Source organism: Lampris incognitus, chromosome 5, assembly GCF_029633865.1.
Source record: "Lampris incognitus isolate fLamInc1 chromosome 5, fLamInc1.hap2, whole genome shotgun sequence".
NCBI classification, from domain to species: domain Eukaryota; kingdom Metazoa; phylum Chordata; class Actinopteri; order Lampriformes; family Lampridae; genus Lampris; species Lampris incognitus.
The window spans coordinates 25,086,113-25,098,244 of NC_079215.1; the positions used below are offsets into that span (position 1 = coordinate 25,086,113).

The following is a 12,132-nucleotide window of genomic DNA, read 5'->3' on the forward strand; positions in this document are numbered from 1 at the left end:
CACAAGCCTCCATCGTCTCCGTAGTCAATCTTACCGTATGCCACATCCAGGAAAAGTTGCATTTGCAAGTGCTATTGCGCTCATCGTTTTATCGAGAGAAGGAAGCGAGCGGTACGCCGGCACATATGCGACAATTTCCCGCGGGATGCGTATACAGTTAAAACTGAGCTAACGATAAGTCTACGTCTTGTTAAACAGTTCGACTATTTCATTTCGATGGCATGCAACGGCCTCTTTTATCGTTCAGCTATCTGAGCTAGTGCTCTGTCGTTTTCAAACTTGCAGGGAAGTGAGTTATGAATACAACATTTTGACTTTTGTATCGCGACTAGTGGAGTCTGACGGCTGATACCATCAAGCCCACACATACCAGCACCATGGACGGAGAGTGTGTGGCGGTGTTGCCCCGTGTGTGTAAAGTATTGGCAAATTATGGAAAAGGTCTTTCCGACGACACAAGCTTAGAGAAATTATTGGATTGGTTCAACGGGCTCACGAAGGCTGGTCAGTGATTGATTGATTGATTGATTGATTGAGTCATATCTCCCGTTTTCAAGTCTTTTGGTTAAAATCCGCTTCTGCTTGTTTTGTGGAACAAGATAGGGGAAGTGATAAGGGTTTCCTGTTGCTTTATGGTGTGCGTGTGTGTGGGGTTAAAATCGATTCAGTACAAAATTGCGATACCAAGCTGTGACGATTTTGATATCGCAATGTAGAAATATTGTTAACAGATGCTATGAAGAGGTTTGAAGAAATGATTTCTACATTTCTGAATGTTTGAATATGAAATGACGCATACTCATGTTTTAAGCTTTTTTAATCACATGGGGCCTAAAATAAATGTATTGTAGCGAATTCGAGGAGCAACCACAGGAACCACCGCAGCCGGGACGCGAACCCGTATCTTCCGCATTGCGGGAGACATCGCTGTCGAGCGGTTAGCGGTGTCTCCCGCGGTGCGGGAGATACGGGTTCACGTCCCGGCTGCGGCGGTTCCTGCGGTTGCCCCTCGAATTCGCTACATTTGTCTGTTTATTCGTGTACGTTACACTACTCCCCTCTTTCGGGAAGCGCGTCCCCGCCGTTCAGCATATCCGCTCCCTCACGCCTCTGGGCGCACACGCTTCCGATGACCTCACGGTTTCACCAATCGAGTTCTGACACCAATGTAGCGAATCAGGGAGGCAACCCGGGAACCGCCACAGCCGGGACGCGAACCTGTATCTCCCGCACGGCGGGAGACATCGCTAGCCGCTCGACTAAAGGGTCCGACCCGTTAGCCAGCGGCTACCGAGTCTGTTGGCGCTCCGGCTGCGGCGATTCCTGCGGTTGCCGCCACCCGAATTCGCTACATTGGTGTCAGAAGTGGGATGCGCGGACGCGCTTCTCGAAGGAGGTGGGTAGCGTAACATGCATGGATAAATCGGACTCCGACTATGGCCGGAGTCGATAAAGCGGCAATAATTGGCAGCGCTGTCTTGGGGAGGGGGGCGGAGTCGGCTTGTGATCGTCACATGAATGCGTCTCTGTGTGTCGGAAAAAGCAGTGGTTCGGTCTGGATTCGCCTAGTCACGAAGATGGGGAGGCGTCTCCTTCGGAGAGATGCAGCGGGCGAACGCATGCAGTACGAGGGTGGGTACCAAAGAAGTTGAATCAAGTGCAACTGGACTTGGTATACATCCGTGAAGACGTTTCGCCTCTCATCCAAGAGGCTTCCTCAGTTCGTGCCTTTCTGACTGGACCAAGCTAGTCTGACTGGCTGGTGGTGAGACTAAGAATTTCCCTCTTTGGAGTCGTTGTCAGAGCTATAGATGCCCATGGCTCTGGCTGGACATCGGAGCACAGGAGAGCCACGCATATCAGTAGCTCCGATAACGACGGGCGCGGCCAAACATCGGTACACAAAAGAGCCACTCATATCTATGGCTTTGTTAGCGACGGGCGTTGGTAAACATCGGATCACAAAGAGCCATGGGCATCAATAGCTCTGACAACGACTCCTAGAGGATAAATTCTGAGTCTCATCACCAGCCAGTCAGACTAGCTTGGTCTAGTCAGAAAGGCACGAACTGAGGAAGCCTCTTGGATGAGAGGCGAAACGTCTTCACGGATATATACCAAGTCCAGTTGCACTTGATTCAACTCCTTTGGATAACCATGACCTGGATGAATGAGAACATTCACAGACATACGAGGGTGGGTATTTGAACTAAAATAGGGAGCGATTGGCCACTAAATTGGGAGAAAATCAGAAATAAATTTAGAAAAAAAATCATCATGTCAAATCACATTTCTGGCATCATATTAACTGAAAATTACAATCTGTATCAAATCGGCACTAACCTATTGTAATAGCCTATCCAATTGGGCTAAACTAAGGGCTATTCCCTGCCCTTAGTTTATGGTGATATTGTGAACAAATCTTTTGAAAGAGAAGTATGTATTTTGATTTGAGCTGATATTTCACAACCTTTTAACTGTCACATCTGCCTTTTCACCTGGTTAAGGAGGATCTCTACTGGAGGCCTGCCCATGCTTGGTTGAGTTCATAACAACCGTGATTCGCAATGCATCTTCAGATACCAGTGTCCTCTCCTTTATTCTCAAACTCACTGGTTTATTGGTAGCGACTGAAGAGGGCTTCATATATCTTCAGGTAAGGCTCACAACATTATTTGTGAAACAAAAATGAAAGCTCATTTCACTACATTGCAATCACCAACTACTCAAAAACCAAACGATCTCACCCAAGTTTAGTTAGTAATTGAACACACCTTAGCACTGCAGTTTAAGATTTTGTCCCAATTTAGGAGCACTCCACTTTGAGCTTGATCTATGACTGTCAGCGCTGGCAGGACTTAGGGCTCTGGGAGGATCCCTGCATACGGATTGGCTGGATCCAAGGTCTTAGAAGCATGCTTCAGCACCCACTGGCTCTCCAGTTCCTGGTTAAAGAAGGTAGGTTTTTCTTGTATAACCGATACAGTATTTTCAATATGGACTTCATATGGAATTCAGATATATAAAATGCAACTTGATTGATTGATATAGATAGAATGTAAATGGGAGATGCTTTATCATAAAATATTGAAATTTCAGTCGGGCAACTATTTCAACAAGAGGTAAACAATTTTGAAGGGATCCTGACAATAACTGGAGGTGACTAGAATTCAACCATTCAGTCACTGCACATTTGGCACATCATGACACATCATTATCTTTCCTCACTTCTCAGAGCTCATGAAGCCCCTGCTACAGCTCCAAACAGACACAAGCCTCTTTGTTGCATCGGCCAGCAATCAACTGCTTGGCCACATCCCGGTTTTCTATCAACCTTTCTCCTCTGAGGAGCAAAATGGCATGGAGGATGAAAGAAAGAATAAGGAGAGAATACATGGCTGTACCCAGGATCCCGTTACTGTGGGTGCCAATGTCAAACAACCGGCCCTAGCCGTGGAAACAACCCACGACGAGTATGCTGCTGTCACTTTGGCAATCTTGGAGCACGTTAAGGTGTCACTGGTCCTTGGAGAGAGTACTCATCTCCATCAGAGCCTCCAGAGTCTCAGACTGCTGATCCTGATCCTTGCTCAGGCCGGACCTCCTTTACGGAGCAGGGTGATCAGGACAGTCTTTGATTCTCTGGAGGAGCTAGTCACAGCAGGCCACAGCCAGCTCTCACCGCTTCTGATGGATGTCCTTCTGACTGCATATAGGTAAATTTTCTGTCTTTTGTGCAAATGCAAGAGAACAGTTACACAGCTATTGCTATTTGTTTCTTGTTGGAAAAGAAAGATGGAAATTAGAAAAGGAAAATCAGTTTCTCTCTTAAACATCTGTCATTGGTCCTCTTCAGCTCCTCTGACTCTGATGAACCGCTACCAGATCGGACAGTCAGCAGCCTCATATCACGCATGCTGGATACCCTCACACCATCCGATCGTATTCAAGCTGCAGCAGCCATTCTAGACCAAAACCACCCGTAAGCATCCATCAAACACATGACATCACAGTTTTTTAAAAACACAGCATGGGTTGTTCCTCACTAATGGAGTACCTACACATACAGCAATTTGAGAAAGTATAATGTGTGTCTTGCCCCCCCCCCCATGTTACCTCTTAGTAACCCAGTCCACACTGCCAAGGCTATAGGATTACTTCTGCTTCCCCTTGACATTATCACTGGTGTGTCTCAAGTAAGCGGACATACTGCAGGTAATAAACCCTTCCTGTGTCCTCAAGGCATGTTACACACAGCTAGCTCAGGTTTTTACTGACATTTTAACCTATCGCTGTCATTGTGTGTGGTTTTACTGTGTTTTAAGAAAACCACCATTGTGCCTGTACCTAGGAAAACACCTGTCTCCTGCCTTAATGATTATTGCTCGACCTGTTGCATTGACCTATGTTATTATTAAGTGTCTGGAAAGATTGGTAATATCATATATAAGATTTAAAATTCTTGCTATCCATGACCCATTACAGTTTGCTTGCTGTCACAGCAGATCTGTAGATGATGCTATCTCACCTTGCTCTGCATACTGCTTTAGTACATATTGAAACTGCATCATCCAAACTGGTGTTGAAACTCAGAGGTCTTGGTCTGGGCAACTCTATATTGTTATTGGCTATTTGATTTCCTGACAGGCAGGCCCCAGACACTGAGAATAGATAAAACATAGTCATCCACATTAGTTCTTAGGACCGGTGTACCTCAGGGCTGCTGTCTCAGTCCCCTATTGTACAGTCTGTTTACACACGATTGTGTTGCCAAATATGACAACAGCATCATTACATTCGCAAATAACACCACAGTGATTGGATTGATAAGTGGCAATGATGAAAACCTATAGGAGGGAAGTGGAAGATTTAACCAAGTGGTGCTATGATAACAACCTCTCTCTAAATGTCAGTAAGACAAAGGAAATCATTGTTGACTTTAGAAAGATCAGTGGAAATCACATTCCTATTTCCTATTATGAAATTATGGACAGTTTTAGATTTCTCAATTAACACATCACAGTCACCCTCACATGGTCTTGCAACACCAATTGCATCCTCAAGAATGCACAATAGAGACTGTATTTTCTGAGGCGTCTCAAGAGTTTTGGTATGAGTACCAAAACTTGAACTTTTATCGCAGCACCATTGAGGGTGTCTTGACAGGCTGTATCACAGTTTGGTTTGGCACCCTGACAGCTCAGGACTGCAGACCGCTGCAAAGGACTGCAAAGACATTAGCAAAAATCATTGGCATGGAACTACCACAACGTCATAATATTTACACTACTCTCTGCAAAAGGAAAGCCCAAAATATCATTAAGGACACCAGCCACCCCGCTCTTGTTCTGCTCTCGCTCCTTCCATCTAAAAACGTTACTGGAGCATGAACTCACACATCACCCGTCTCAGTAATAGTTTTTTTCCCAAAGGCAGTCAGGTTGCTGAATAGCTGACACACCGATATGCACCTTACATTGTTGTGTTATCGTGTAATGTATATTGTGTATTTAATGTATGAATTCACTGTGTACATAGTTTATTTGTTTGTTTGTTTTTTGGGATGGCGTGTCCTTGTGTTCTTTGTCCTTGTGTCCCTTGTGTTAAGGCAGAGAGCACAAGAATTTCATTGTATTCTAAATACATATGACAGTGAAGTTGAACTTGAACCCAAAACACACGCAAAAAATGAAAATTTCTGCTCCTATGTCTTAGTTTGGTGTTTAGTTTCCTTGTAACTGAACATGTTTCCTGCCCTTTCAGGAGAAGATCAGCGCTCCATGGTAGCAGAGCTGCTGCTGAAAAGTAAAAACTCCTGCATTTCCATTCTTTGCATCTGTCTGGCCCACACACCACAGATCACATGCATGGTGAGAACAAATGGACAGTAAAGCAAAGGGAGGATATATGCTATAACCTATGTTCAAAACTGTATAGCTTATGTATAGAAATATCTAATAATTAGAAACTTTCTCACAATGCAAGATACTCACTGCTAGGCAACAAGAGTGCTAATTTGAAAAATTTCTCTGTCTTTCTTTCTTTCTTTCTTCATCCGTCTGTCTTTCTTAGCCACCTGACTTGCTGTCCTGTCCTCCCGTTTTAGTTGTAACTGCGGCTCTGTCACTCTTAAGGATCTGTGGCGGCCATGACCTCTCCATTACTGGCTCTGATAAGGCGTGCAGGGATGTGATTGGCTGTGGCAAGTTGCAGAAGTGTGGTCTCGAGGCTCTGATGGGTCTCAGCAACAGTCCAGGTAACACCTTGTTCGTACATATTTCTGTGTGTAAGACATCATGTATGCCAAGTTGAAACATACTTTATAACTTCATCAGATTGTTTTAGAGTGTGTATCTTGTGTACTTTTATGTGTTTTCAGGAGCAAAAGAGAAGCTGATTGAGGTGTTCACAGTTCTGATAGAGTATCTACATAATCCTGACTCTGACCCCACTGTAAGCTGAATGTGTACCCAGCATTAGCAAGGACAATAAGACCGTGTTAAAATAAAGACTCTGTCTGAGCGCATATGGGTTTCACTGCTTAAGGCAGTATCCCATAAAGCAGTATATCTATTCCAGCTGTTCTGTGCTAACATTGAAAGGACTGCACATGTTTTCTGTATCCTAGGTACTGCAGAAGTCCTATCAGGCCTTAGTGAAGTGGATTAGTGTGTGTACAAATATCTTCTCTTTGGGAAATCTACTCAAACAAGGTAGTATTGACCCGTAGGTTCCATATTACAACTGACATACTTTGAAATGCATTATAGATATAGGAATAGGTCAGACATTGAGATTTTTTTCCATCTACATATTAATATTATTATTTTTTTACATTTTCTCTGTTAGGAGATGCTTTTATCCAAAGCTACTCAGACGAGAGTCAGCAATTAGCTGATAGATTTAAATGTTAGCTATGCCTTAATCAAAAGGAAATGATAGGAGAATCGCAATGTAAGATAGTGGTAACAGTAGTAAGTGATTCGTGTTTGCTGAAAAGTGACATACGTCAGTTTAAGATGCGTTCTTAGAGACCATATAGTAAGTTTTAAGGTAGACCTGGTAGAGGACAGGTTTTAGGCTTACATGCTGTATTAACTGCAAAGTGTGTGTCTCTGTTAGATCTCCATACAGTGGTAAGGAAACGTGTGTGTGATGTCCGCTGGGAGGTTAGAGACTCTACTGTGGAGTTTTTGGGACAGCTGGCAGTTGTTTTTATCAGCTCAGAATCAGCCGCGGAAGTGTGTGCATCTGAAGCTTTACTGGACAGCAATACTGCACCACTCCTCGTTGAGGCGCTGTCTGATCCAGAGAGTTATGTAAGAGCTAGTGCCATCACAGCGCTGGCACAGACACTGGCACACAGCTGGCGGCAACGGGTAGCACCCACACTGGAAGAGGTAGGCAGCTGGCATGAAGACAGAAAAACCCAAGTTAATGACATCATGAACATTTTGCTTCTGTCATATAAAAACCTCACACCCTTAGAAATATCATCTCTTAAGGAACTGAAGAATGCATGCCTATTGTTCAGAATGATGACCATGTGCTTTTAAGCTTATGCAATGAGTTTGATAAGGGTTCTGAAATGTTTACACTACAAAAATATACTACAAGCAACAACAACCACTAAACCTATTCGCTTGGCCCCAGTAATATGTAAATTAAATAGCTTTCTTATGACTTATGTTTGTGTGTCCTCTTTCCTCCAGATTGACATAGTGCGTAGGCTGGTGACTGTTCTCTCTGAGGACACAGAGGGCTTCGCCAGGAGAGCGGTTGTACGATACTTTATTTCCTGGTTTTCAACATGGTCAACAAATGCACCTCCTTCATCGTTATCATCCTCTTCCTCACTGTTGATGAAGTCCATGCAGTCTGTCCTATCACAAGGCAGCGCTGACCTAGACTGGGAGGTCAAACTTCACACGCTGGAGTTGGTGCAGCTGCTGCTGGACAAAACATTTCCAGAGAAGTTTGAATCGAGGCCAGGTTCAGACGCACATAGCACACCACTCGTACCAAGTGTGACCCATCCTCCGCACCCCTATGCCGTGACTTCTGAAAAGAGCTACATACTACACACTCACATGAGTACACATACGGATCTGGGTAAAGAAGAAGGATACCTGGGGGGTCAAGTGTCCAACGTGGCCGGTATATTGAGCAGACTGGTAGAGCAGGGGGTAACCTCAGCATTAGTGAGTGGTCTGTTTGACTGTGACAGACCCGTGGCTCTCAAAGCCTGCAGCCTGCTGTTAAAACTCAGAGACACAGTCTTCTCGCTGTTGCCAGGGGCCCTGGACACAACCTCAAACATGGCAGCAGCCACAAGGGTGCGCTGTGAGCTGCCAGGAGGCAGCTGCGGGCAGGAGATCAGGATGTTACTAGAGAAGAGATGTGATTGGAAAGAAATGGAGGGCTCTTTCGAAGAGGTCAAGGAAATCGAATCTCAGGACTGTGACAGAGTGACAGAGGAGAGTGCCAGCAAAGCCGATGGCAGTGTGTGTGTTGGTGTGATTGACATGCTAAAGGCTCTTGATTTAGATGAGAGACTTGCCATTCTTACTGAAAGTAGCGACTACATCCTGAACTCTCCCCTCTCTCTGCTACAGGACATACTGACTGCTTGTACACCAAGCACTCAGCCAGATGCACACCCTGCACGAGAGGTCATAGTTGACTGCTACTGACACATGAACACACACATAATTCATTTTTTAAAGCCGTTATATAGAAGGTCATTCTTTTTTTCAACTTATTGGTGTGTATGGTGATATATGGTAATTGTGGTTGTGCAGCAAAAAAAAAAAGAAGGAAAAAAAAAGCATTGATTGACCTGGGTTTTACGTATTGATGTTTTAGGCAAAGGTTTTCTACGAACTTGCTCAACCATATCTGCTAGTTAGGAACAACAGCTTTGCTACTTTTTCAATCTTACCTGCCTTATTCTAGCACACTGGACTGCTGTGGTGAAAATGTAAAACATCCATCCATCCATTATCTTAACCGCTTATCCTGCTCTCAGGGTTGCAGGGATGCTGGAGCCTATTCCAGCAGTCATTGGACGGCAGGCGGGGAGACACCCTAGACAAGCCACCAGGCCATCACAGGGCCGGCCCACACACATTCACACCTAGGGACAATTTAGTATGACCGATTCACCTGACCTACTTGTCTCTGGATTGTGGGAGGAAACCGGAGCACCTGGAGGAAACCCACACAGACACGGGGAGAACATGCAAACTCCACACAGAGGATGACCCGGGATGAGCCACCAAGGCTGGACTACCCCGGGGCTCGAACCCAGGACCTTCTTGCTGTGAGGCGACCGCGCTAACCACTGTGCCACCGTACCGCCCCGGCGTAAAACAATATGCACCAAATTGTTCCTTGGAAAGTCCTACCAAGTCAAGTCAATTTTATTTGTATAGCCCAATAACACAAATTACAAATTTGCCTCAAGGGGCTTTACAGCAACACAACATCCAGTCCTTAGACCCTCACATCGGATAAGGAACAACTCCCTGAAAAAAAACCTTTAACAGGGAGAAAAAATAGGAAGATACCTCAGGGAGAGCAACAGAGGAGGCATCTCTCTCCCAAGACGGCCAGCGTGCAATGGATGTTGTGTTTACACAATTTACAGAATGCAACACTGAAAGAGGATAACAGAATTATAATGACATTTACCAGACGTTAACTATTTAATTGAGCGACTACAAAAGTGTACATGATTTGGATATATGTTGATTAGCTATTGTCTTATATAAAGCAACGATAGAAAACATTAAAAGAAAATTGTTTGCATGCAAATCATCGGGGTTGCAGCCTTTGCAAAATCTTCAATCTCTGTGTCTAAAAGTTAGTTTTACTGCAAATTTGACACAGTCATTAACGGTTTCTACCTCACAGGATTACTAAAATGTTTTGCCTTACTGGCTGCCAATAAAGATTACAGCTTTGTGGAAGAATTTGGTTTCATAGAAAAGAATACGCTTGTCATCGTGCTCTCCGGCCGTGGGTAGTACAACCACAGTTTCACTTGTCGACGTAAACATTTATATATTGTTTGTGGGCGGTCGGATTTTCTTTGCACGATTATGTCAGAGTATTTCCTGCACAGAGAAAATACTTTCGCAATGCAAAGTGAGGAATGTGCAAGTTTGTTTTTTTTGACATTTATTTTTTTTAATAAATCTTGAAGTCTTTGCTTATCCTTTTTTCATTGACGGTTTGGTTACTAAGCAGTTAGAATCACTCCTGTAGCGCCCAACTCTTATTTAGCATGTTTAGATTGTATGTTCCTTCATTCATTATCCAAAATGCTTATCCTGCTGGAGCCTATCCCAGCAGTCACTGGGTGGCAGGCGGGGAGACACCCTGGACAGGCTGCTAGGCCATCACAGGGCGCACACACACATTCACACCAAGGGACAACTTAGCCCGGCCGATTCACCTAACCTCCATGTCTTCGGACTGTGGGAGGAAACCGGCGCAATCCCACGTAGACACAGGGAGAACATGCAAACTCCATACAGAGGACGACCGCAAAGGTTGGACTAACCCGGGGCTCGAACCCAGGACCTTCTTGCTGTGAGGCAACCATGCTAACCACTGCGCCACCATGCCGCCCCTATACTGTATGTTAAGTTATTTGAATGTCTTTAATGCTTCACTGAAATATTTTTTTTATCTTGATCAGTTTTGCCTAATCATGTGCAACAGAGGGGCCAAGAGTTTGCAGGTTTCTCCTGCCAGTGATCACAACACACGTCTTCATCAAGGCGGGGAAGGGAGGACCAAATGGAGAAATCAGGGTTGAAACGAAAACCTGCATATACACAGTTCTCCATGGGACATAATTTGGCACCACTGATCTTTGATGAGTGATAATGACTGCCTTTTTTTTATCTGCAGAAATGCATTATGAGTGTTGTGTTGTCAGAAAGCAAAGTGGTAGTGGGGGGGGGGTGCCCTAAAAGTATGACTGAAAGTTGCAAGGTAACATGATTTCCTTTACTACACAACATTGCATGCTGAATTTATTTATTCAAATATCTATTCTGGGTGGCGCGGGGGTTAGTTCGGCAACCTCACAGCAAGAAGGTCCTGGGTTCGAGCCCCAGGGTAGCCCAACCTTGGGGGTCGTCCCAGGTCATCCTCTGTGTGGAGTTTGTCTGCGTGGGTTTCCTCTGGGTGCTCCGGTTTCCTCCCACAGTCCGAAGACATGTAGGTCAGGCGAATCAGCCGTACTAATTTGTCTCTAGGTGTGTGTGTGTGTGTGTGTGTGTGTGTGTGTGTGTGTGTGTGTGTGTGTGTGTGTGTGTGTGTGTGTGTGTGCGTGTGTGTGTGTGTGCCCTGTGATGGACTGTCGGCCTGTCCAGGGTGTCTCCCCGCCTGCCACCCAGTGACTGCTGGGATAGGCTCCAGCATCCCCACGACCCTGACAGCAGGATAAGCGGCTTGGATAATGGATGGATGAAAAGAGGATGGCTCTGACAAAACTCTTGGTTCATATCTGACTAAGTATGACTGGATGTTGCAAGGTAACATGATTTATTTTACTACACAACATTGCATGTTGAATACATTTATTCAAATATCGTGTTGTGATCCACATTGAATTTAATATAGCCGTGCCTCACATTGAGCATGCAGGGTCAACTGCGCGATCTCATCCTTGAATGTGATGGGCACTGAGTGTATGCTCAGCGGTAGTTTGCCTGTGCTGATGCATGCTGGTATGGGAGGGGGGCTTCAACTTTTGTCTCCTGATTGAAGGGTGGTCTCCATCCTCCATAAAACAGACCAGTTAAGGGGTTGTTAGTGGTTAAGGTTAGCTCACTCTATTTTAGGTTACATCCCCTCGCTCTTCGGTCTCCTTTCTGTCTGATTTCCCCGGTGGCGGTGCTTTATCCAAGCCACCAGTGAGTTTGGTACTCAAATGTGGTGTGGAGGGATGTGCTGTCCGCTCCACGTGCTCACACTCCCACCAACTGGCTCACATGGGAGAAGGGCGAGAGACACATGCGCAGACAAAGCTTTGCTCATTAACCCATGGGCAGACTGTCAGAGACGGCTCAGACACGGTCACCGGAACACGCTGGTTCGCTCATCCTCCTCATCCAG

The 12,132-nt window shown here is 45.1% G+C and overlaps 1 protein-coding gene across 1 annotated transcript; it reads left to right on the forward strand.

Annotated features, from left to right (window-relative positions):
• Window positions 1-377: 377 nt before the first annotated feature.
• Window positions 378-10,153, forward strand: brat1 (BRCA1-associated ATM activator 1). Its single transcript, XM_056280438.1, has 12 exons — window positions 378-504; window positions 2,508-2,656; window positions 2,811-2,958; window positions 3,236-3,716; window positions 3,857-3,982; window positions 4,124-4,196; window positions 5,764-5,783; window positions 6,135-6,256; window positions 6,380-6,453; window positions 6,629-6,713; window positions 7,123-7,400; window positions 7,713-10,153. The coding sequence occupies exons 1-12, from the start codon at window positions 378-380 to the stop codon at window positions 8,691-8,693; spliced, it is 2,664 nt and encodes an 887-aa protein (XP_056136413.1). The 3' UTR covers window positions 8,694-10,153.
• The last annotated feature ends 1,979 nt before the right edge of the window (window positions 10,154-12,132 follow it).

Excerpts from the sequence above, each read along its gene's own strand:
- brat1 (XM_056280438.1), top strand. The coding sequence starts at position 378 with ATGGACGGAGAGTGTGTGGCGGTGTTGCCCCGTGTGTGTAAAGTATTG. Across the intron at positions 3,983-4,123 it reads ATTCTAGACCAAAACCACCC|TAACCCAGTCCACACTGCCA; the intron begins GTAAGCATCCAT and ends GTTACCTCTTAG. Across the intron at positions 4,197-5,763 it reads TTATCACTGGTGTGTCTCAA|GAGAAGATCAGCGCTCCATG; the intron begins GTAAGCGGACAT and ends CTGCCCTTTCAG.